This window comes from Tetrao urogallus, assembly GCF_951394365.1.
Source record: "Tetrao urogallus genome assembly, chromosome: 5".
NCBI lineage: Eukaryota > Metazoa > Chordata > Aves > Galliformes > Phasianidae > Tetrao > Tetrao urogallus.
Window position 1 is genome coordinate 62316812 of NC_136818.1, and position 26290 is coordinate 62343101.

The 26290-nt window shown below is 42.4% G+C and overlaps 1 protein-coding gene across 1 annotated transcript in view; it reads right to left on the bottom strand.

The window, feature by feature from the left end:
* Window positions 1–20086, bottom strand: part of LOC306947161 ((E2-independent) E3 ubiquitin-conjugating enzyme FATS) — a gene marked incomplete at both ends in the record, with an annotated part of 61990 nt that extends 41904 nt beyond the window's left edge. Inside the window, one exon of the mRNA XM_079536390.1 lies at window positions 19921–20086. Within this exon, the coding sequence (XP_079392516.1) occupies window positions 19921–20086 (166 nt within the window). The remainder of the gene's footprint in view (window positions 1–19920) is intronic.
* Between the last annotated feature and the right edge of the window lie 6204 nt (window positions 20087–26290).

Sequence of the window (26290 nt, forward strand, 5' to 3'; positions counted from 1 at the left end):
CTTCTACTGCTTTCCATTGTTTTACTGGGCAGGGAGTGGTTTAAGCTATTATTCAGCTGTTTGCATTAGACATTTTTTCATTTCTACTCAAAAAAGTCATCTTGATTTGACTTTTTAGTCCAAAGGAAAAACAGAGGACAGTTTACCCTTTGCTAGGGCACGCATGAATTTGTGATGAGAGCACACTGACAGCAGCCCTGCAATGAGGACACGAGCAGGGTTGAAAACCAGCACCATTTGTTTTAAGCCACAGACATCTATTCTCCTGTTGGAGCTTAAAGATGTTGTGGTTTGTTCACCATGATCCATTCATGTAATTTGGTTAGTGAGAATGATAAACAGATGTGTATACACAGGTATTGATTCTAGAGAGTGCTGCATTATTCAGGAGAACTGGGAATAAACGCCCCATTCTTACAACTGAAGTATTTACAAAGTAATTACAAAGTATTATTGAAATCCTACCAGCTGAATCCAACATTAGATCATTACGAGATTCATGTCCTGCTTTAATTGCTCAAAACACTAAGTTCAAATACAAGAAAGAAAAAGGAAATTCAGGACTTTGCACATATATCAAGCAATTGCACGTTGCTTGATATATTCTGTTAATTGCAAACCTAGAGCACATACCAACACTACACATGAATGCACTGCAGAGGTACCTGGAGCAGCAGACAACTGCATGCTCAAGTTCATATTCATTTGGGTTAAACATCTCAGCACACTTAAGTCAAATCACAGGCTTTCAGGATATTGAACTTCTTTTAAAGAAGTTAAAAATGAATAAATGCACTGTGGGGATGATTCGTGGGGTGACAGTGATCTATCATGAAAATGAACAAAAATATCAGCAGGTGATTTTATATTATCTGAAATAAAAGGGCAAGGATGTTGCTCATATTCTAGACTGAAAGGATTATTTTGGAAGGTCAGTCTAGTATCTGTCACAGTGATTTAGTACTATCTTATTGCTCTAAATGTATTACTGCATTAGTTACAGTAATACTGGTATTAACACATTGGCCATAATAGTAATGCTGATAGGTATATAAATACAGAATTATCTACTTCATTCAGCATTTAAGCAAAGTTTATCAACCCACATTTTTATGGTGGGGTTTTGCATTTCAGTCTTCCTTTACTAAGCCCCCAAGCTGAGCACTGATGCCTCCATATCTTGGTTACCAGTCAGTGCCTCTGGAGGTGGCAGCCCTTGGGTAATGCCAGGTTTTGCAAGGCTCCCTCCCCTTCACACAGCACTGTCATTTAGCTCTCTGTTGTTTTAAAAAGTCATTTCTAAATCAATAAGGCGTTATTGACTTCCCTGAAACCAACTGAGACAGAGGCCCAAAATTTCCAAAGTCCAATCTTCCAGGGCCCCTGCTTTCCTAACGCAGCTTCTGGTTTGCCGTTACTGGATTAAGGTTTGGAAGATACTAAACCCAAATTATCATCGTTTCATGCTCTGTTGCTCTGCAGAGCCAACCCCAAAAGCAGCTCGATGGGCTGGGGCAGAAGCGACAGAGAGAAGCAGGGTAGGAATCTCACATGTGCAAAGTGAAGTCGTAATGGAGCGGGTCACTTAAATGAGTTTCCAATACCTTCGCCTACAGCAAGTTCTGATAACAGGCACTGCTTTTCTATGATGAAATAAACAGCTTCATGTTACTGACCTCTATCACACACAGCCATGAAATCCAAGTGCAATTGTAGCTATTTGGTGCTTTTTAGATATTCATTTCTCTTTCCCGGTGCTTAAGAGGGCTGACTGAAGACAGCTTATACTAGATTAGGCTTCCGACACCTTCATGCGTTACAGACTTCAAAATACAGGTTTTCCCTTCCAGAAGGTGAAAGTGTTGAGTCATTTCTTTTAAAGACCCGATGGAGGTTATTGCTCATAAAAATGAAAGGCAACAGTGGGAGGCTGGGCTGAGCACAGCCATGCGGCTGCCCCATAGAGCAGAGCCTAGGCCTGTGCCTGCAGCCAGGCAGTAACGGTTATCCCAAATAATAATGTAGATTAGCAAGGGCTCATCAGATGGAACTGTGTGCCAGAAATAATTACGTCTCAAAATGCAAGAGCCTGGTAGGAAGGGATTGTCATTTGTGAAGTCAGTCTGTTTTATGGAGACATAACCCGCATATTACAGTGGAGGATAATTTGGCAGTTAACAGTTCCAGTGGTTCAGAGACATAAAATACAGTCCCATCAATGTGTAAGATTAGAAATAATTAGCCCCTATATGGTAAAGTCATCAGTTAGAAACTAGACTCCATCTGGGGACATTTTGTAACGATGCCCCAGGGACAAGTAAGACAGGACCTTTGACTTGCATGATTTGGAAGGGACTGAGACCTAATTAAATCTGCAAAGATGCAGTAACTGCAGTAAAAGGGTTTTTAAATATGAAATGTATTCCCTTTCTCTAAACAAATGAGGTATATTACATGCTGGAATAGCAAGAGAATTAATCAGAAGACAGTGAGTAAACAGCTACTGTGCAGCTGCCAAGTAGAAGATGGTACCAAACTACACAGTACCACAGAATATTTAATACAAACGTAAAAAGAACCATTAGATGTTCTTCAAAGGAAAAGGCTTTATTTAATTGTGGCCAATACCAAAAAGTTCAAAATAGTAGGTTTCTTAAAATCTGCTCTGCAAATGCAGGAATTATAATAAACACTGATTGCCTTAGATAAAGCTAATTCTCTTCCAGAAAAGACACAGAATTTGCTTTAAAGTCACTCATTACAAAAACCAGACTCTGAATGTTTCAAATAAGGGTACACAGAGCTGTTTTATTTTTGCCTCCAAGCTCCCAAAAGTGCTTCTGATTGTCCATTTTTATGAAGAGACTCAGCCCTTTGTACTGGAGAAACCAAAAACCTGAAGTTAACTTTTGAGCGATGACTGCTTTATTTACGTGATCCATCTTCTCCCCCCCAAAAAGTCACCACCTGATATTAATATTTTCCTACCATAACTGAATACTCTGCATTTTTTTTCAATGCAAAGCTGGATCATTAAAGCCTGGAAGCTAAATGGAAAAGTATTTTAAGGACAAGCTAAAAGCAGAGCAGAAGAGACATACTGATTTCAAAGAGAAAACAGTAACCAAGATGACACATGAAAATTTACACACTTCATCATGCTGCTTAAAGGAGACTAATTAGAGCTGCATCAAACACACACACAGACAGATGAGTGCTGAAATAAGAAAAATACTGAAGAATTTGGCTACATGGTACTTTCCCACTCTCCCCCACCGGCACCCCAAGTCAATTCAGTGTTTTAATCTATCATAAAATGCCTGTAAAACTATGTGTTATTTAGGATTACCTGTAGAAACACGAATTTGGCAACCCTTATTTCAGCCAGATTTGGTGAAAGGATATCAAACCAAGACTCGAGCTATGAATTAATTATCCCATACAACACGTCCACAGTCAACTGCACAAATATAAAAACCATGTAATTAGTATGATGAGCAAGCCCGTTCTCTTGAAAGCCCCATACAAACAAGCTGCCAACAATAAAGTCACACAGGATGACACTGGGGATGCACACAGCTATTGTAACTTAAATGCTGCCATGCCCATCTTCTGTGAAAATGAATCAGTCATCAAACATTTACATACAGAGTTTTCTTTTAACTACAATGCAAGCATACAAAGTGATTTCTTCCATGCACAACATTTCTAAACTACTGCCTCATGCACTTGTCATTTCCATGAGCACCCATCTGTACATACTGCAGCTGTACCAGCACCAATACTACAGAATTTCATAGAATTGCACAATGGCCTGGGTTGCAAAGGAGCTCAATGCTCATCCAGTTCCAACCCCCTGCTGTGTGCAGGTCGCCAACCAGCAGCCCAAGCTGCCCAGAGCCACATCCAGCCTGGCCTTGAATGCCTGCAGGGATGGGGAATCCACAGCCTCCTTGGGCAACCTGTGCCAGTGCCTCACCACCCTCTGAGTGAATTCCAGTGGGTTTTACAAGAGAAAAAAAAAAATAAAAAAGCAAAACAAAATACACTTATTCTGTTTCCAGTAGAAGAGCCTGCTGGCTAGTCAATCACCATTAGAAAAATCAACTACAATCTAAATGCTCAAGTATTTCAAGACTCCAAGTGACCTTTCAAGAGGATTTCAGTTGAAAACCACGTTATGAAGAGAAGCTATGGATTTTGGAATTCACCTTATATCCAAAGCCTTTGCTAAATGTCTCGGAGATTTCTATAAATGTAAAATAAACATCAGTGGGGATCGAAGCAAGGAAAAAATGAATTAAGGAAAAGGCAGGTTGGTATCTAGCCTCTGATCTGGGTCAAGAAACATATACAGCTATTTGTCTTTGGTTACGTGGGTTGAAAATACAACTTAGAGCCTTCAGAACAAGAGTGATCTGAGAGACAGGATGGGAGATCATGGAGTACAGTGGGACAAAAGCCTTCATTAAACAAAAAACAATAATAAAAATAATCCCTCCCCAACAGAGCAGTCCCTGTGCAGGGAAATGCAGAAGAGAGATGAAAGCTTTACTGAGAAAACTTCAGTGACCAAGCAGGCCTGCAAGGAACACGTGGCTCCATTCACACCAGAACAGAGCAGCACAACTAACGCCCCTGAAGGTGAGAGTCTCCATTCCCTGAATGCCCACCCTTCCCTCCTCCTCCAAGTAAAACCTGCAGAAAATTGATGTGTACACAAGGGTTGCTCCAAAAGTAATACCTCCTATGTTATTATCTCGGCCCACAATGTCACAGGTTGAACTTCCCAGCCAACATTCTGCTATCTGTGTGACAGATGGCAGCAGAAAGGCGGTCTGACACAATGGCACCTGATAAGGAAGTGCACACAAAGCGAAGACGTGTCACTGAATTCCACAGGTTCAAAAAAAAATAATTGCAAAGAATAGTCAACACAAGTAAGAATGCATTTATATGTGCAGCATAAAAATAGCAACCCAAGCAATATTCTGCAAGTTCTGATTGATATAGAAGAACTGAATAATGTTTATTTTTTACAAAGGGCAGTAGGAGGGTAATGATATCATGGCCATCCCAGAAATATGATGGGGTAAAGATACATCAGAGGACACTATGAAAAAAAAACCAACACAGTATGAATTATAGAGAAATGGCAGAAGACCAGGCTGACAAAGGAGCAGAGCCAAGAACAAGGAAAACACATAGTAAGCAACATAAAAAAAACAAAATGTACCTCAACAACTCCTTCAACTCAATTTCCATGCTAAAGTATATTATACTATCTAATGGATACTTCTGCATAATATACAGAAATATATTAAGAACAACACTGACCCAGAAAGGCCCAGGAAAGGGTCCACTGCTGAAAAACCTTGAGAGACTAATAAGTTGGGATTTGCCAGTAAAAGCATGATATGATTGAGATCTAAAACCAAAGATAATAAAAAAATCACAAACAGCTTCCAAAAGATGCTTGGGGAGAGTCCTGGGTGGCCAAACTACTGGGCAGACTGTTTAACATGAATGCTGGAAGATGTTTTTTTCTGCACAGCACAATTAAATTGTGAACCTAAATGACACAAACCCAATGTTATAGAGCACAAATTCCAAAAAGCAATTAGGCGAGTTTATGGAGGGTAAGTCCAGCCTTGGCATTAATCAAGACTGTGGAGAGCCTGCTCCAAGCTCAGGAAGATCCCTGGCTGAAGAAGCCAGGATGGTTTGCCAGGAAGAATGCGGTATTCTCTGCACTCAGTTTTTTTGGCCAGAATTAGGATCATGATGTAACTGAATCTGACCTAGCAATGGGTATGTTCCCATCACTGTGCCTCTGTAAGAGTGGCTATGGACATTGAGAAATATTCAAGGGACTGAGGGGCTGAACTGTAGAGTCCTATAGTTCCTATGCACCAGCGTAGGAAGTGGAGAAGACCTTAAGGGAAAATGCCAAAGTGGCTTTTTTGTTGGTTGGTTTTCAAGCGAGATCTTTTCCTTGCTAATATTCAAGGTCATAATGACTTCAGACTCCTACACACAGCCAAAGGTAAACTGCAAGGATTCATGAATGCCAGCAAATGCAGTGTTCTACTGCGGGAGGATGCTTTTGAGAGACTACCCCACCTTCCACATCAAAGCAATCTGCATGAAAATTTCAACATTTCCATGGAGTAAATTGCCCTAATAACTCCATAATTCAAGTATTTTAGTATGCCTAAACTGCAAAAGGAACAAGGGCAGCTTTGACATACATTTTCAGAGGTATTCAATAAAGCAAACTAAATAAAACAAGTTTAGTAGTCCCACCTTAAATGCTTGTGCCAAAACTTCTTAAACTGAGCCGAAGAAGAAACCTCTGTTCTAACACAAAAGCTAAGCTGTTTGTTGAAAAACAAAGCAGCACAGTCAGGATTTTTCCCTCCCCTATAAAGAAGGGATACTTCAGAGAACAGGGTCATAAATGGCACTGTCTGTATGGCTGCTTGGAAGCAGTAATGCAGTTATTGTCAGATTTGTCTGCAGTGAGGTCACCATGCCCCGAGTCACAGAAAATGTTCATCTACCTATAACCCTATTACAGTTTGCAAGCTAAATATTTTCTTACTCAACCCTTTGGCTTGAGAAAACATGTATTTACCTAATAAAGCTGTAATTCTGCATCAACATTCAGCTAATTGGAGGTTTACTGTCATTAATTTAGATGATATACATTTGTCTTCCAAAAATTGCTTCTAGCATCTTCTGTAATGTAACCTTTCTTTTAGCTCTCTTTTTTCACTGTCACAAAACTAGCAATTCAGTGCTCACAAATGACCTCCCATGCCCCAACCATGCCATAACAATCAATGGCAGAAAATTCATAAAACAGATTAAATTCTGCAGTGTTTGCTTTGATGAATTAGTAGGATTTGTTCACTTTAGCTGCTCAGAGTTAATCTTTGATTTTTAGCTGTGTGCACTGCATTGGAAAGAGTAAAGCAAGGACATATCCTGTTTTCATTACTTCAGTGCTGAGAGTGGAAATACAGAACTAGCACTCATTGCAGTAGAGCTGACTTTTTAAGTTTATTACTGTTTATCTCTGTTATCTCATTACTTTTAACAATATATGAGGAGGAACTGCCCATGACACAGTGCTTCTGTATGAAATTGGACATAACTACGTTATGCTGTAGTGACTTCCTGGTGTCACACAATGGAGAATGAGAATGCTGAGGATCATCTTCCCAGGAAGCTTCATGGGTGGCAAAACATCTCAAAGTAACAAAATTAACTCCATCGCCGCAACTCACATAACATATTTTGTTCAACATGTGATTATTATTCACCATTTAAATTAAGAATTGCAAGGGAAATTCATTCCGAGCGTTTTCCATTTCCCTCATACACGCAATTTGGTTAATGAACCAAGAAACCAATTAGCGAAACAGCTCAATTTATAGCAGGTTAAGGTAATCTTTAGCCGGGGCACAGTTAAAATTTCCACACTGTGAAAAGAAGACTCTTCATCTTCACAAATGGCACTGTGGAGTTAATGAGCCCTCCTAGTATGAGCCATCAGTGATAGCCCTGCTTGCCCACAGACTTCACCTCTCCCCCATCAGCACCTACCGTGAAGCAGCAGAACCTGGGTGAGATCTCCATATAAATACAGCATTTTCTATTTGAATTTTGGTGGATCTCGGCGTATTTTGGCACCTAGCAGCACATAGCAGAGCTGGATGTCTGTGTAGAGCCATTGCCTTGGAAGATTCATCTTTACGAAGCAGCGGTCCTTTCGTACAGCTCCCGCTCACCACCACACCTCAATTTTAAACCCCAGTGCCATGCTAAAGCATTTCCCCCAGTTTCTAGCCCTACCTGACCTGTGAGCTGCATCCATGGATCCACAGCTCAAAACCACACCATTGTGCCTGGTGCTTCAGCTAATTTCTCTGTTTTAAAGTAAATGATTCATTAAAGGGGCTAAACAAACAGCAGACGGACTCTTGACCTGAGCTTCAAAAGTAGGTTTTCCCAATTCCCAGAACAAACCCACAGCCAGGCTGGAAGGTGGGCCAGCTAAAGCAACACAAGGTTTGTAGGGCAAAAGAAAGAACATAAAGGAGTAGAGAAGGAGATCCACTGCTGAAAGGAAGCCTTTGCTCCAAGGATTACTCACGCATTTTGCACTACAAAAAGTAGTGAAGTATTAAGTAGAATAAAAATCTAGAGCAGCAGAATGGAATGCCTGGGCTGCTGCTGTAAAACCCACACCAGTGGCACCAACTCTTGTAACACCAAATACATCCTGGCTTGGAAAACCATGCTTATTCTATGAGGATTCCACCTTGTCAACAAACATTGCATTATCAACCAAAGATAACTCAATAAAAGAAGATATAGGCTCTGTGACTCAGAGGCATATGCGTACCTACATGGAAACTGCACACTCCCACCCAAGACCTTCTTACCTCTACTCCTGCACTTCAGTCTTTGAAACCCACCTGACATCAAGATGGAAAACCCAGTCCTGCCTCTTTTGGTATGAACTCTAATGCCCTGCAGCTGGTCAGGGTAAGTGCCTGAGACAGGGAAGCTCAGCTGAGCTGGGAGATGCTTGCTGGTAAAACCATAGGGATGTGGTAAGGACAAGATACAGATTCAGGAGAGCAACCCTTAAAATATTCTAATAGCACTATGGTGTGCACTTCACAGTCTGGGAATCCCAGGCTTAGCAGGCTATCATTCCCTAGGAGAGCACCTCCAAGGATGATCCCCTGTAGCTGCTCTTTCTGCAGTCAGCTTTTCCAATCCCAGCTGGAAAGGGAGACAATGAGAGAAAGCAAGCATTTACACTGGAATTGGGGACTGCCTGACATGTGAATTCTTAATGAGTCCTGGAATTGGACCCAATTCAGAAGTTGTATATAGACAGGCTCAGATCACTACAAACACAAAGTGCAAAAACTAATTTGAACTACTCAAATGTTATTGAGCTGCAATCAACCAATCACTTAAGAAAAAGACCAGGAGTCACGAGCAGCTTAATGTAAACATCTTTTTAGCATGCAGTAACAGCCAAAAAGGAAGACAAGTGCTAGACTGCATGCAAAAAAGAATGCATTATGGAAAGCACAGTAACATTCCACATAATCTTATGTGGACGTATGCTTAAGCACTGCATTTACTGTGGATGCTCATCTGTAACTTTTAAAGGTATCTAAATTGTTTGAGTACATGTACTAGGTGATGTAGTGAGAATTTGGGAATGAACAGTAAATAAAGGAGATTTTGCTTTTTAAACTCAGTGCATTGATAACCACAAGTTTTCTGAAAGTATATTTAGTTCTCAAGCAACCAAGAGGTCCTTGGAGGCTTGGGTTCAGTTTGATGCTAGTTGCTAGAAGTCAGCCACTTCTTTTTTCCTTCGAAGAGTGAAGAAAACAGAGAATGAATTTGACTTTATTTACAGCAATGGTAATATTACAAGAAGCATAAGACTTGGTAATTGAGTCAGGAGTAGAAGTGGAAGTCTCCTGTGACAGCCTGTAATTGTCAGAGCTTCAAATAAATGCAGCATAGACTCAAGTCATACTCTGAATGCCTGGATAGTGCCTGTATCAAACCTGGCCTCCAGACCTCTTGAGATTTGCTTCTCGCTGCACTCTGGTCCTTCCATTTTAATAGAGAAAATATTAACCAGAATACTGGATGGGTAATTCTCCACTACAAGCTAAAAACATTTCACGTGGAAGTGTGTAAAAAATGCCATCCCCTAGCAACTGAGAGATTCCTGCTGGAAACAGTGATGGCAAAAATGGGTTTCCAGGAACATGGAGTCAAGCAAGGATTCTGTAGTGAAGGTGTGAAACTGTTGGCAGTTCTGACTGATCGCTGGCTGCACTTGGTTGTGCTGAATGCGCTTAATTTACTGTAGAAATTGGCCTGAAGTATTACAGAATTCCAATAGCCCTGATTAAAATAAACTGTTGAAGATGCATGTACTGCAGAGAGGCTCTCGAGTCCGGGGGGAGCTCTGCATGTACAGGAAGTGCTGGGCACCAGAACAACAACAAATTAAAGAAATGAATCGTCTCAGGAAATATTATTGCTGGGTTCTGAAAACAAGCTAAAACACTGCTGCTACATGAGGAGTGCAAAGGGGAAGGGAAGCAACATTAGAAGTAATAAAAGAGAATTTAGATGCAAGGCAGAGGCAGAGCAGCATGAACACGTGATTAAGGCCAAAGTTGTTATGCAGTACCCTGCTGCAACCACCTATCAGCTGGGATGTTTGGAAGGGCAGTCTTACCCTGGATAAAGGACAAGCCCACTCCTCACTTTGTCATTTCCTTGCTTTCCTCTCTCCTGGGATAGGAATTCATGCTCCATTCTGTGTAATGTAGGCAGCTGCAGAAGTTTTCTTGCAAGAAAAGAGCCACCAAAACCGCTCTGCCCCAGCCTGCCAGCCCACATTCAACATCCTCAACTTGGGTCAGTGCCACTTTCTCAGGGACTATTTTGGATTCAGATATGCCCTGACCAGGAACTGTGGTCCCATACCTTTGCATCTGTGCCAGCCCCAAATAAAGGCCCTTCCCACAGCCTGTTGATGAGCCAAGGAAGAGAAGCCTCTCTAGTTTTACGGAGGAGGGCTCACAGACCCATCTACAAGCCCTTATAAATTCCTATGGGCAAGAGAAATAGGGGACTGCAGCGATGTTTAGCTTGTGTTGCCACATCTTCCTCCCACATCCAATAACCAAGAAAGCCCCCATATCCCACCGGAGAGAAGTACTTGAGAGCTACTGTGAGGAGCTACTAGGGAAGGGCTCTGCATGATGCTGAAGGAGATTCAGGTTTGTGAAGCATGGTGGCATAGAAATTGCCATCAACCACACAGACGAATTCAAGGAATTGGCACGGACTTCTGGCCAGCAAATGTGGTCTCCAGCCTTCACAGAGAGAAAAAATCAAACCTTACTTAACCAGCAGTCACTGCCACTGTGAAGGTGGGCATCAAGGAGTTGGTGCAGGCAAGGAAGTGCCAGGGATAATTTGCAGAGAGTGACTGAATGTGATGCTAAAGGCAAGGCTCTGTCCCATTGTGTGAGGAACATTTTTCTTAAACATAATACTAACAGAGGCTTTGTGTTATCTTAAATCTTAAATTTTAGGTTAATTTGAATTTGCTGTTCTAAAACATGATATCATTATTGTTTCCTTTTAGAGGGATTTCTTTTACAGCTAAATGGCTGGTTTGTATTCTGAGAGCTCAGCTACACGATACCACAGCTTTTGAGGGGATCTCAAGGATTAATGTACTAAATTTCTGTCTTAAATTGTATTATCTGCTTTTTTTATTCACTCTGATATAAGACATTTCCCTTCCTGCTCACCATCCACTTGGCAGGAAATGCATTTTAGTTGGCTAATTAAATATAGCTGCATTGTACATCAAATATCACTAATAATATACGGCAGCAATGTTATATCCACTAGGAGGATGAGCTGCACTACATCATGCCTACAGTACATCACTGGCAACAGTTTGAAGTGGCTGCGCTTCTTTTAAAACATTGCTTGGCAGCAGAGAACATCAGTGTCTGGCAGGTGGATTTGGGGTAAGGGGGTACTGTGATGATGAAGGCAAGGACTCTCTTTCCTGTATCATCTCAAAAGTGATGCTCAGCCCAGACGTGTGCATGCAGTACCTGTCCTTGGGCTTCTCCCAGCCATGTTTTCAGTGCTTGTTTGAGCCTTTTGCTCCTCCTCTACCTCTCCTAGGTATCAGTTAGTCTCCTTCTCCACATTTTACATCCACTGGCATAATGCAAATAAATGCTCCTCTGTGCCTGCTATGTGCAGGTTTTGGGTCAGGCATCCCTATACATACATCAGAAGCTGCTGTTATTTTTCCATTTTGCAGTTTCCTTAATAGGAACAATTAAAGTTATGTGCTGATTGAATACAGTGTATCCCAGCATTTCAAGATAAAATCTAACATAAAACAGCATATGTTTTCATATGTGCATTTTTTTCCTCCCAAAGGATTCCTGCATCTGTCACAAGCTGCAATCACTGATGATTAAAATTGAGCCTTTTCTGGAGCAATCTGTGGACGGCATATTGATAACTTGCCTTCTCTACACATCTCAGTGGAGGAGAGGAGAGAAATCTTCACTAAGCACAACAGCTAAATGTCAGCTGATAGAAGAAATCTGTGGGATATTCAGAAAGCACGAAGTGCAGCCAGTGTTTGTTCTAAAACAGAGAAGTAAATAAAAGCTGAGATCCTTTAAGTGAATAAAGTTGAAACTGTTCCAAAAAGTACTCCTTTCGAGCACACTAAATTATTACCTTGTTCATGAAGTCATGACCTCTATCTATGACCTTGATATCTATGATATCAAAAATCCTGCAGAACTGATCCACTCTTGTGTCCAAAAGCCATTAGAAATGGTTAAGACAGATGCCAACAAATATTAAGTACCTATAAGATGGGTTCCCTATCTATAAGGTGGGTTCCTAGCAACTGCTAGTACCTGTCACCAGGTTCTCTTGGGCACTGAAGGATATGAGACCAGTGCTTATGTTCATCTGCATTGACTTTTTTAATGGAAAGCTAAGGAACAGAAAAACAAAGCTGTAAAAGAAAATACATATTAGCATTTAGATTAACATTTGTTATCTCAATTTCTCATCACCAGACAATGGTGAAATACACGATGCTGGTTTAAGAATTTTTCAAAAAGGTTAAGGGCTCCTTGAATTCAAAGGGTTGAGAAACACTGGCCTACAAGATAAATGGCACCAGCTCTGACACGTGCTCCATATCCTCAATACATCTGGACTCTAGCTGGAATTAAAATTCATATTGCAGCAGCAATTAAAAGACAGAACTAGGTCATGAGCTGTTGTTCTAGGCACTGTGCGGGTGAAGAAGGGAAAAAAGCAGCAGCACGCAGCGCCTGTCCTAAAAATTTCAGCGTTAAGAAATCCAGAAACGCGAGATAAGAAAAAGAGGAGAACACGACAGGAAAACAGCAGTTTGGGTGTTTTCGCAGCCCCCTGCCGTGCGCTGAACTTTTCACCAAGCGAAGGCCCGTAGCTCTGGGCAGTTCTCAATGCTCATTACGCCCATTGAGTTCCAAGGAGAGGACGGGGAGGGAGGCAGCTGGCACCCACTGCTGTGCTGGGCACTGCCTCGGCACGCCGTGGCTGCACGTGCAGTGTGTTTCCTTACACCTCCGTGCAGCACTGCTTGCAAGAGGCTGCTCTGCGGCTGGAAGGTTTCAGCAGAAACCATAGCAACCCTCTAAATCTTCTGAAGCAGCAGTTAGCAATTTGCTGTGTCCGTTCTGGTATGCAGCTTTTTCTTTTCTCCCATTAAGTTCCGTATCTCCCCACAGCTATTATATCCTATATGGAAAGGATTGTATGGGAGAGAGATCCAGTGCACTCAATGGCACATCATACCCAGCATGAGCATATAATACACTGTATTATACATATCCAATTCTAGATATAGGAAATGGAATGAAATCTTTTTGCTCTAAGTCTTTTTTTAAATGGTGCTTGGAAATGCTGTACTACGTGTTGCAGGTTTCACTGTCCCTCACTGCAGACTGGTTCTCAGGTGGTTTCGTTATACTCAGGTATTATTAACAAAGGTGATGGCCTGCCTCCATTTCAGTGAGTGTCATATTTTCATTCACTCAGTCACATGAGCAGAATGACACTTGAACCACATTTTAGCAAAGCAAAAATCAGCCATGTAGTTAATGATTAAACCTTGCTTTCAGAAGAATTCAGCCCAGAAAGCAATCTGTTAACAAAAACTGACTATGCAGAAAGAAAGTATTCTGAGAACTTTGCCTGCTAAAGCATGATACTAATGTGGAGAAATAAATCCATAAAGGCATACAGATGGAAAAAATAGGCCCAGCTACACAAAAGAGCTCTTCCATCCAGGTGAAGTTCTGGAAGGAGGGCTGATTAGCTGCCACAGGACACTGTTCCTCATCTCCTTGACTTTGTCTGATAAAGCCTGATACCTCCCCGGTGTTACACATCCTTGGGGTTGTTTCTATCGGTTGGGTAGGACTCACCAGATTCCCTTTCCTTCAAAGGATCTACTAACAGCCACACAAATCGAGAACTGTTTGCCAGCTGTTAGGTAAGATGTGAAAAGCAGTAACAACCCTTCTGGTGCATCCTGGCAGCCCAGGTAAAAGCTCACCGATAACATTCAGAGCAGCTGCATGGTGTGATGCTGCTGGGCTCTGAGAGAGGAGGAGACGCTGGCATGGTAACAGTGGGCTCCTTAGTGCAAAGCAGTGTGTGGTGCTTTATTTTACACAGCCCAAGAGATGCTCCATGCTACCCATGAGAAGTGCAGCTATCCTGACCTACTGCTCAGGCTTCTGGCATTAAAAACTTTTCTGTCCCCCCTTTTTTACCCAGGGCTATCCTACAGATACAAGGGAAACTCTATCATTTTCTCATGATACAATTTATAGAATCATGGAATGGTTTGAGTTAGAAGAGATCTCTAAAGGCCCTCTGGTCCAACCCCCTGCAGGGCATAGGGACACCCACAGCTCCATCGGTGCTCAGAGCCCATCTCCTGACCTTTGGTGTCTGCAGGGATGGGCACCACCACCTCTCTGGGCAGCTCATGCAGTGCCTCACTACCCCTATTGCAAAAAACTTTTTCTCATATCCAATCCAAAACTCCCCTCTTTCAGTTTGAAGCCATTTCCCCTATCACGATAGACCCTACTGAAGTGTCTCTCCCCTTCTTTCTTACATCCTCGCTTTAGATACTGATAGGCCGCTGTCAGGTCTCTCTCTTCATCTTTCAAAAGACTGCCGAAATAACTGGCAATTCTGTCACTGTTTATTATGTCTGCTTCGAACCATTACCTTATCTGTTCCTTACAAAGCCTACACTGATGTTCTGATCAGTAGGAAAGGGTTAAACACAAGGAAAAAAGACATATTATAAATGGTGATACATCCCTATGCAGGACCCCAATTATTAATGGTAATGTGAGAACAAGTCAGGATACCACACTTAGCAGAAGGCTGTGTACCCTCTGTGGGGAATGGAATAAAGTTCAACAGCAGTAGTGCTCTCTGCACTCAAGGCCAGGCTGGATGTGGCTCTGGGCAGCCTGGTCTGCTGGTTGGTGACCTGCACACAGCAGAGGGTTGGAACTTGATGATCATTGTGGTCCTTTTCAACCCAGGCCATTCGACAATTCTATGACTGCTGTAGTTGTGTAGGATTTTCCCTGCTGGTTACACCTGGTGGGCTCCCATGTGCCAGACCTGCCAGAAGTGAGGATGGTAACTGTAATTCCACAGCAAGAACAAAGATCTCTGAAATGCCCTGAGAGATGCAGAATGAGAGATGGGAAAGCACCGAAAATGACAAAGCAGTTGCTACAGAAGAACACCATGGTATTGCACAGAGGAATTCATGCCAATTGCTTGATTTTGAGTGCAACTAAAAAGGTTTTTTAAGATTCACTCGCAACTGCAGTGTCTTGCCAGTAATAGATTAACTCTTTCATCAACTCAGGGAACAACTGAAGACTTAGTGGAAAGATAACATATTTCTCTCTCCGGGGCCACTGATGCCTCAAACCGTGGAAACATCAAATGGTTTCCAGCAGCCATTCATTACTGTAATGGTTAGAGGGAGACTAATAATGCTCCTCATACGGCTTCTCTGAGCATAAGCAAATTAGAAGAAAAATCAAATAGTTTAACCTTTGAAAGCATACCATCATTGACTGCTGATAACGCTAGAGAGCATTTTGAAAAGCACCACTGTCAACTAATGAGTGAAAATGAACACACTCTTCCAGCTCATTGCACTCACAGCACAACGCTGCGACGCGTACGACAGACGAGCTCGTATGCCTTCTTGAAGGCTGCGGAATAAAAAGTTTTCAAAGCATGACCTTTTGTAGTTGTCATTTAAGCACATCAAGGTTGACATCCAGGTTCAGAACTTCCCTTTCTATAGCTTGCAATGAGTTCATCACTCGCACTCAAGCAGGAAAGACTTTGCAGCTCTCCTCTCTTGCCCTCCGCCTGCTCTGCTGCTTAATAAATCCAGCCTGGCTCGGACACCACCAGGTGTCACAACTGGGTGCACACAAAACAGAAACTGCTCAGGAGCCTGGCTAATTCCTTAACTGATTAGCCCGCTGGGAGGAAGAAACACACTTTCCCCAAGAACTATGCAGCTGAGGATGAGTCTTTCACCTCATTAATTCTGCATGCCATGGGAAGCGGGACTGACGCGTTACACCATTGCACACGACTGTGATTAATGCAGGTTACACATCGTTAATTGTAATCTGAGGCAGGTTTGGGCTGCGGACCACACACATGGCTTTGATTATGGTTGTCCTCTGCCCACTTCTCCCTCTCTGGAGAGACAGAGACAAAACTGCCATGTGAAACCATACCAATGTTGTAGGAAAAAAACAGCCTTGAAACGTGCCCAGGGGAGATATTAGCTTGGGTTGGACTGGACCACAAAGTGCTGCTGCTCCTCCAGTTCTGCTTCAGTCACAGAACTAAGTTTACTGCAATGGAACAGATGGAGGACAAGTAAATCCCTTCTGCAGTTGGTAAGCACTGTAGTTTTATCTATGCTGTTGTCCCATTTAATATGTATAGTCTTACCAGCTCAGCTTTTCCACTTGGAAACTACTAGTCAGCTATAAGCCAATCATTAGGGTAGTTGCATTGGTTTAGACATTTGATAAGGATCAAGATCAAACTGAACATCTGCAGGGGCTGTGCTACACTTCCACCAGGGAAGGCTCTGCAGTCCCATGCATGGTGCTGCTGTCCCCAAGGTCCTGCATGCCACTAACCCAAGTCCCAAGGAAACAGCAAACCCAGTTTGTTATGGGGCTCAGACCTGAGGGACTGGTAAAGTAGGTGTTGTAGCCAGCACTGGTCTTTCCCAGGCCGCCCTCCCAGCTTTGCTGAACCTGCACATGGTGCAGGCCACATGCTGGTTTTTCCGGTCTTTCTGCTTTCTCTGCCATCAGCTCCCAGCCAGCTGCAAAACAACAGCTAGAACATTTCCTCTGCCTGCCCTTTAAAGCTTCTGCATACTGCTTGGATCTGCAGGAACCTCAGCAATGCTTGCAGCTGGGCTGTGATGTTCTGCCTCTGTGTCCCCACTCACAAAGAGCAGAAATATCCATCTGACACAGAGGGAATGCTGCCAAACTGCAGAGAACTTTTTCTATCTGTTCGTACCATCATCTGCAATGTGAACAACCACTGCTCTGCTCACATGGAGCTTGTAACCCTGGGAAATAACAGGGAGCACTCACCCTGCCCTAGGTGGGAAGCAAGGAGAAAGGGTATCCTCTGCTGAAAGAAAGCAGGAGTGGCATGGCAGGGATTACAGAAAATGCCTCTTACTATACCTGACTTCTATTCACAGAGGAGAAAAACTGACTGTCCTGAATCACCACAAACGTTATTTCTGATTTTAAAAAAAATGCCTTCAGCCCTCCACAGACATTGAGCCCAAGTGCTGAACTTCTGCATGACATCTGTGTGCAAATAGGTGTTTATAATACCTATTTTAATACCTATAGTAGTATACCTATAGATACTAAGAGCATACTGTACCTAATATGCAAATACAAAATATCAAAACCACATGCCGTGCTGTGGAATGAAGCTAAATAGAAAAGAATCAATTCATTTTTGACATCTCAATGCAACCAACAAAAAGCCAACAGGTACTTTAATAACAGCTTCACTTAAGCTCTGCATATCAGCTGGAAACATCATCCGTTACATATTTTTGTTTCATTTCTGTTTCAGACCATTCAGGGTACAGACGAGAATATTTGCAGAGCATCATACCTCAGGAGTGACCACACTGGTTGTAGGATAACATTCTTAGCCACACTGCAACCACTGGCATCCAGCACAAACTGAGTGCAGGCTGGTGGCACAGAGCTTCATGACTATTTACACTTCTCAACCCCACTGTCCTGAAAGCTTTTACGTAATTAGTTTCCCCTCATTAATAGGTGTGCTCCCAAAGGAAGGGCTCACAGGTCCTCCCAGCCCCATCCCTGATTGCAGGGCAGGTCTTGTGGGGGAAAGCACAGAAGCACCAATGTGGGCTGAAGACAAGGGGAGCACAACCACAATGTTTAGACAACTGTGTCCTCCCCAAGGCAGAACTGCAGGCGTTGTTTAGGCAAGATTAGACACTGTAAACAGCAATGAAAATATTCGCAGAGCATTACCACAAAGCCCATGTACTTTTGTAACAGAAAGGTGAGCAACCTTCACCGACATCGCTTTTATGGAGCCCCACGTGTACTTTGTGAGATAGGAGGTGTCACAGCGGCCTCGTGATGAAGTGTATCCTAACCTAAAGGAAGCAAAGTTTATGTACCAAAACAGCCTACAACCACAGCCAGCGGGATAAGCAGTGCTGTTCCACTGTGAGCACATCTCTAATAAAACACATTGGGTTTGCAATGTCTTACTGGCACCTCCAACACGTTATTCCATTTCTCTCTTATATACTTTCAGAAGCTAAAGCGACATTTGGTAAAGTGTAATTTAATACGATCGCTTTAATGCATTCAAACACACCACTAAAAGCTGTGTTGCTAAAATTACCTTCCAGAACATCCAGGTAAGACAGACACCCTTATCTCCTTGAAAAATATGGGCATCGTCCTACAGCACCTACTGATGCGAGTCTATTGAAACCAATAGGGTTACCTACGTGAATATGGATTGCTGCCATGATTAAGGAGTGCAGGATTACATCCATTGTTTGCATATCTCCTGTTGTTTACACATCCCCATTTTCAGCTCTTCTTTGGTTCCTCTTAAAACAAAGGTAGAACATTTGATTACTGCTGGTGCTAGATATCACTGTGCTGCACTTTTTTCCCTTCAAAATATGGCTGTCTTTTCAATGTCAGGTAACATGCTTTTATGATCAAAACAAAGAAAATAAAGTAGCAACAGCAGAATCTGGACTATTTAATTAGAAGCTAAGAAACGAAGGGGAAGAGCTTATGATCCACAATCAAAACATATTTACCATTCTTTTCATATCCACACTCCTGTTCACGGCCTCTCTCCTGGGAGCTGGCTATTTTTATCTATTTTTTAACTGTGCCAAACAGTGAGTTACCTGAGAGCTCCCAGGCAGTGCTGATGGTATCGCTATCAACAAAAATCCAGCAGACAATTGAGGTGAATATGATAGATGGATGGGCTGATCACGATTAATAAAGCAAAAATTGTCCGCAGTACCAGCGACTCTAGCTTTACTCCATCACTGCCAAATGCCTTATATGCAAAATATATCTTCTTCCAGCACAGCAAGAATAGTTAATGCTCTGTAAGGATGGCATGGAAGTCCCAGTTCCTGTTCCCAAACCAATCAGAAAAGTATTCAGCTGAAAATAAGAGAGCAACCGTGCAAGTTACACCTAGAACAAGGAGCCAACATTTCTTACGAAGAATAACAAACATTCTTTCAGGTTTCCCAGTCTGACACTCACTGAATTACATCAGTCTCAGTTTGGGTTGCAAGAAATCAAATTTGGATCACAAACACATTTTATTTTAACAGCGGGTTACGTGGACTTGAAAATGTAAGTAACACGAGTTAATTTTGGAAGGCTCGACTGCACCATCGGCGTCAGTTCTGCAGACGCTGTTCATGTATTTCCTAAAGGTAAAACTGAAGTCACGGCACGCCTTCCTGGGCTGCTCTAACTCATTTTAAAGGCAAAAAAGAACGCATGTTGTTTTCAGACAGATCGGCAAAACACGACACGTTAAAGTTCCCATAAACGGGGAAGAGCTGACGACAGCTTCAAGAAAACGTCACAAGTGGCACAAACTTACCCAAGCGCGCTGCTCTCTGCCAAGAGCAGTAATTCAGGGTCACGGACGTGTGAGTTACGAACGACCGCGCTTCCCGGCTCCACGTTACCCGGGGCTGAAGCTCGGGCTCCCCCCGGCTGTGCTGGGCACGGGGCGGGCACAGAGGTTTGCTCCCTCCGGATGGCATCGGGTGCCGATGGCGATGGCCGAGCGGTGGCCGCCACTTGTTGCGCGGTGCCAGGGGCAGCCGGGAGCTGCGTGCCGGGCTGCGTGCCCTGCATTATTCATGCCTCCACCTCCCGCATTAGCATGCCGCTCAGGCAGCGCAAATGGAGCAATTCATTTTGTCCTTTGTCTTCGGGAAAAGCTCCCTGGATTAATGAGGGTTATCTGTGATGATAAAACCTGGGCCTGCTGATTTATTTAGTCTGATTGGTGGGAATTTGTGTCCCTAAACGCAGGTTTTACGGCTGGCACATAAATTCTGCCGTGCGTTCCCAGGCTCAGGCAGGCAGGCACGGTTCAGCTCCAGCAACAATATCTCGCTGCAGCACATGAATGTTTCATTCTCTTGACTTAAATATTGAAGCTGGGCTCTTTGTTTCTGAGTGCTTCTCAAGCAAAGTTAAGAGATCTCCAAGCGCGCTGCCCGCATGCCTTCGTGCACATATTTCAGCAGTGACCCCTCGTGCTGCCGAGCAGCCAACACCTGGCTTTCAAAACGTCCTTGTTCCAAAGATGAGATAAGGGGAAAAACAACTTCAACGTATAATCTCCTTCTTAAAGAAGGCGTACATGGCAGCTTCATTTTTAAAACGGAGTTTGAAGGTGATATTTTTCAGCGTGACATTTAAATTTGTATTTAATGCAACATGATTGTATTCCTCGTGCCAACCATGTGTAAATCTGTAATAGAAAATAATAATTGATCACAAAATTAATACTTGGAGACAACTCAGTTTTGTTTTGTTTGTTTTTTTTTTTCAGTTACTTCTGTAGGTATGTAACGCATTATGGGAATATATAAAAGCAGATTTCAGGACTTTATTGGGAATATTGTGTTAGGTTTTTTTATACCAATGCCGTACATACATGCAGTAATCCAAACAGGAGACTGGCAAATGAGAGAAAATAGCCATAAAAATTATTTGAAGTTATTAAGGAGAAAGGTCTTAAAAACATGCAATTCAAGCTGGTTTGCTGTGAAAAAGGACACTGAGAGTTAACTACATTGTACAAAGAGTTTTACAGGGAGAAAATACTTCTAGTGGAAGTATTTCTGAGGTACGTGCTTCTAATGGAGAGGGAGATTAGTTACCACAAAAATCTGAGTGCATTCGTGACCTCCACATTGCCCAGATGCCTTTCTAGAAGATATGCTTTCACCAAACAAATCATAGAAAGTTATTAGACTCAAAGCAGCATGGATTTGAGATCTGGAGAGCAAATAACAAATTCCTTAAAATCCTCTTTGCATTGTATTTTATTCAAGTAGTTCACTGAAGTCTACAGAGCATGTTTTCCTATCAGTTGAGTGTAGTGACTTTGATAGTCTTTAAATCAAAGAGTTATGCACTGATTTTAGGATTCATCCAGAGAGCCATTACACTGCAATGGTGATCCGACTGATGAACATTTTATGGCAGACTTTGCAGTGTTTGCTGATGAGCCTTTCTAGTATAACCCAGATGCACATGTGTTCCTCCCACCATATTCTCATGCTGGTTAAGACAGGAAAGAGCAACAACGTGGTATAGAAGAAATTGTTTGGTTTTGCCTGAAATCTGGTAACTAAAACTTATTTTTGCCCCTTACATTCTTATTCAAGACTGAGAAAAGCACAGCTTCATTCAGTTTCTGACATAGATGGGATGCAGTGACGTAGGGCTTTGAAGACTTTGATCACAAGCTTAAAACCATAGCAGAGACAGAAGAATTTATGGTAATCTGCTGGATGCTGGCATGAACTGGAATTTGTTCCAGTTTGCAGGTGCAGCGGAGCTTCAACGAAGCACATACAGAGATTGCTCCTGAGGTCACATCTTCCCAAGATGGATTATTAACAATGGACATAAAACATTTTCACCCAAAATAATGCTACTTCCCTGTGTTGAAGTGTTGAAAACGTCCTTCAGGATATGTGCAACACTAAGGGAATGGTCGGGCAGAAAAGGAGAAGATAGCCAGTCATATACTGGCCAATTCAGTCCTTTGAAACATTTCCCCTCAGGAGGTACCAAGACTGAATTTGATCTTCATTCTGTGTATATAATGATATCTCAGGCTGCAGCTGTGGAGGGGATTATTCAGGTCAATAACAGCGAACTGCTTCAGCAAGGAAGTTGGCATGGCCTCCACCTTTCCTAGAGGTCTCCAGGTAGATGATGAACAGGAATGAGAGCAATCATGAGCTACAGAGGAGGAAAAGGGAACAGCTGTCTATTGATGCTATGCAAGTTTTGCCTGAAAAATTGATTGACACAGTTGTAGCTCAAACTACCTATTCAGCCAATGTCACGTATGCAAGTCAGTGACAAATTGTGGTTGACTGTGCTTGAAAGCTACAGAAATGTTGAGTAGCACAGGCAGGAAGATGGGGTTCCTATCCATTGCCATCAAAATATCATCTTTTAGTGCTGTTGACAGTTTAATAGCTACTTCTGTACACTGGAGCGCATTGTGAAGTACTGCCACTATATTATTAACCCGGGCTGGAACTTTCCTGTAAATGCAGAGCAAAAACCATACAGATTGAGCTTCTGAAATATTTTAAGATTAAAGGTGTGCTATTCAAAATGTGAATATTCTCTTTCTAATTGCATTTGATGAGGACTTGATAATACTTTAACCCCCAATCACATTATCACCATTTTTTCAGTTCAACTTGGTTTCACTCCTTTTAAACATGTGGACGATGGTGTTCAGTTCAGTTTCAAATAAAGCATTTTCAATTCCATTTGCTTCCTCTAGGAATTTGAGATGGGATGTGGAGGAGCTAAGCAGCATCCCTCTGACCAGCAAGATACAGCCCAGTGTGTTCCACTGGGGGCTCCTCCCTTCAGCAAATATTCACTGTGGAAAGAAAAGGTCTTTGGGCAAAGTTGCACCCATGTATGTAATTACTTGAAATCATTCCTAGAAAAGACCAAGTTACATCACACCTTTGAAACAGTTTGCATGGCCTCAATCTGTCACAGTTCAAAACAGACGTGTATGATATTACGGAGATTAAGCATATTGGGTAGCTGAGGATGGACACGGTGATTGTGTGACTAAGGAAAAGATTTGAGATTCAGGAGACTGGGATGTGACTGCCTATTGATACCTTTAAATTAGCTACCACTGTACTATCTGGTTTCTGTCAAGGTACTGCAAAAAATCAGTGAGATGCATCTAGGAGGTTGGGGAATCAATTCTCTGCTTTTCCCATGGGCTGTCCCCTCCCTGTTGGCTGCCGTTCAGAGTGTCACCTCAGTTACTTGACTTTCTTCTATTCTTTCTCACAACTGGGAGGCAGCATGTTCCCTGCTCAGAGGGCCCATGGCTGCCAGCTACCCATGATGTCACCTCTCCAAGGCAGCCCATCCATGGCTGCCAGTTACCCAACATGGCACTTCTGCAAGGCAGTTTGTCCATGGCTACTGTGTACCCAAGGTGTCACCTCCCAGGATGACCGGTCCACAACTGCCACCTATCCAAGGCAGTCTTGCAGGCTGGTGCTCAGAGGTGGTGCTCATGGAACACGATGCCAGGAGGGCCTCCAGGACATGGGAAACAGCACTGTTAATGAACCCCAAGAGCTGAAAATGGGGTGGCAGGCATGCCAAAGCGAGGGTTATGCATTCTGCTCTGACATTATTCCCCATCTGTTTTTTTTTCTGAAGTACCAGAAAAACAAAGCATTACAAAAATGTCAAGCTGTGCGAAGAAAAGTCGAAAGCCAGAAAATTCAAAGTTAATGCCGATTCTTTAACTCAAGTCATTAACTCAGAGGCATGCCTGAAGTCTGGGGCAGAAGCCTTAGCTGAACTCTCGCTGGTTTGTGTAACTGGCTCAGCGTTGGCGCATCCGAGGGGGCACAGACTCACACGGTCTGTGAACACATGAGGGGAATGGGGACTGACTGAGCTAAGAGACTGGGAGTCACTGTTATGGGGGAAGGGAAGAGCAATCAAGAGACAGATTTCTGGAGAAATTGGGTAGGGAAACGCAGGGGGAAAGAAGAGATAAGCTCATCCTGGAGACTGGCAGAAGAGGCAAGATTAGGGACACTGACAAATGAGAAACCCAAGAGAGAAGACGTGAGTTAAAAGGCAGCCAGGGAAAAAGAAAGAACTTTGGACAGAAGAGATGGGGAATAATTGTGAAAAACCACAGAGAGTGATTGGAGAGAGATTTGGATAGGGATCTGTTATCAATTTGGTGCAAAGATAGGGACAGGAGTGAAAATGGAAGGAGGACAATTTCTCTGAGGGGGGGAAAAGTAATCGGGAGAGTGAGAGACTAGAGAAGAAGAATCAAGAGAGAAAGAGCTCAGACTTTGTGGCAAAGGACAGAGGAGTCTGGGCATGCTGGATTGGTTCCCCTTCTGTGGTGGGACAGGACTCAGGTCTCTGTGTTCCTCTGCCCAGGATGTTTGCATAGCTGAGCCCTGTCCTTGATGCTCATTCACACTGCTTGTTAGCTCGAGTGTTCTGGAAGGTGGACCTTCCAAAGATCATACAGCAAATACAATTCTCTATGCTGAGATCCCAGAATTGCTGCTTATTGTCTCAAGAATTCAAAATACACCCCCCCAAAAAAAGCAAATAAAACAATCATTAAAGCTGCAACTTAAACACTTGAAGAAAATTCTAAGAAAGCTGAGGAAAGATGGATTTTGCAAACCCTGTGATACTTGCATACATATACAGAACCCTTCTGTTCCAGGTCTTTGAACATTTTGGCTCTTTGAAAAGACACACAGTTGGATGCTTATATTTAATTAAATACTTTTTAAGATAATGAGGACAGTAGCTTCAACATAATTCACAATTAAATGCAATCAAACCCAAAATTCCAAATTGCTCTTATTCAAATATCTGGTTCCAGCATCAGTAATAGCCTATACAGTTTTCAATGAAAAGGGAATCATAAAACTACATCCCAGAGTTTACAGCTGTAATAAGAGCAGATTTATGGGCAATAAGAAAGTATCTATGTGAACCTTCTTGTGCCTCTCCCTACTAATGGACTAAAGCTGAGACATCCCCAAAAATGTCTTTAATGACTTTAAGCACTTAATTTAACGAAACAGGCATTTCAAACAAACAAACTACTATTCCCCAGCTACCGTGTACATAAAACAACCATTATTTTTGCAAGATTAATAAAGTCACAGGTGAGTTTATAACAACCTAATTAAAGCATAATTTAAACCTAAGAGCGAGGCTATTTTTGCATCAGCTCTGAATCAAGACAAAGAAATATAATCTGCTAATGAATATATGGTACTTTTTTGTATAATTCCTTTATGTATGAAGACACTTTAGAAATCACATCCTCTAAGGCTTTGCTTATAGAGACACGCAATAAAAGTGCTAGTGTAATTTTTCTCTTGAATAAACAAGAATGTACTTTCTGTTCCATCGTGCAATCCATGAAATTAAGGAAGACCAATGAAACGATGAGAAAATAATTGTAGCTAGAAAGACAGAGAAAAAATACAGATAAGTGGATTGAAGGGATAGTTTGCTGGCTCAGAATTCAGATGTGTTACATCAAGGAACTAAGTATTTGCTCAGAATGCCATTAACTTTTTTTTTTTTTCTGTAGTAGAACATGGTGTTACAAGATTTTGAGTACATTCAATGGCACAAACATTGGTGGGAAATGAAGAGAGGCAGCTCTTTCCCCAGCTGCTCCTGGCTGCAGGCTTGGATCCCTCAGAAGCCCACTTCATCACAGGCAAAAACAGAGCAGTTTCAGGAGGTGAACATGGGTTCAGAACAAATGCTGCTGACCCAGCTGTGGAATTCCCATGGCCTTTTGTAGCCATTCCAAGAGAAGTTTCTTAACTTATCCAGAGATGATCTAAAATGGGATTGATGGCAAAGGAAGAAGGAGGTGGCAGTGCAATTTTGCAAAATCGCCAAAAAGCTTGGGGAGGAACCATTTCCCTGATAAACACTCACGGAGCAATAAGGAACTAAGTGCATGCTGGACTCCCGTGATTCTACAACCATTATTCCTACTCTTCTTCTCACCGTTATTCATCAGTCTGTGCTTCTAAATTTCAATTTCGTACCTTCCGATGAACATGTTTTTTGCTTTTAAGAATACAAATAGTGATCAGCCCCCAGTACAAGAAAGATGCAGAGCTCTTGGAATGGGTCCAGAGGAGAGTCCTGAA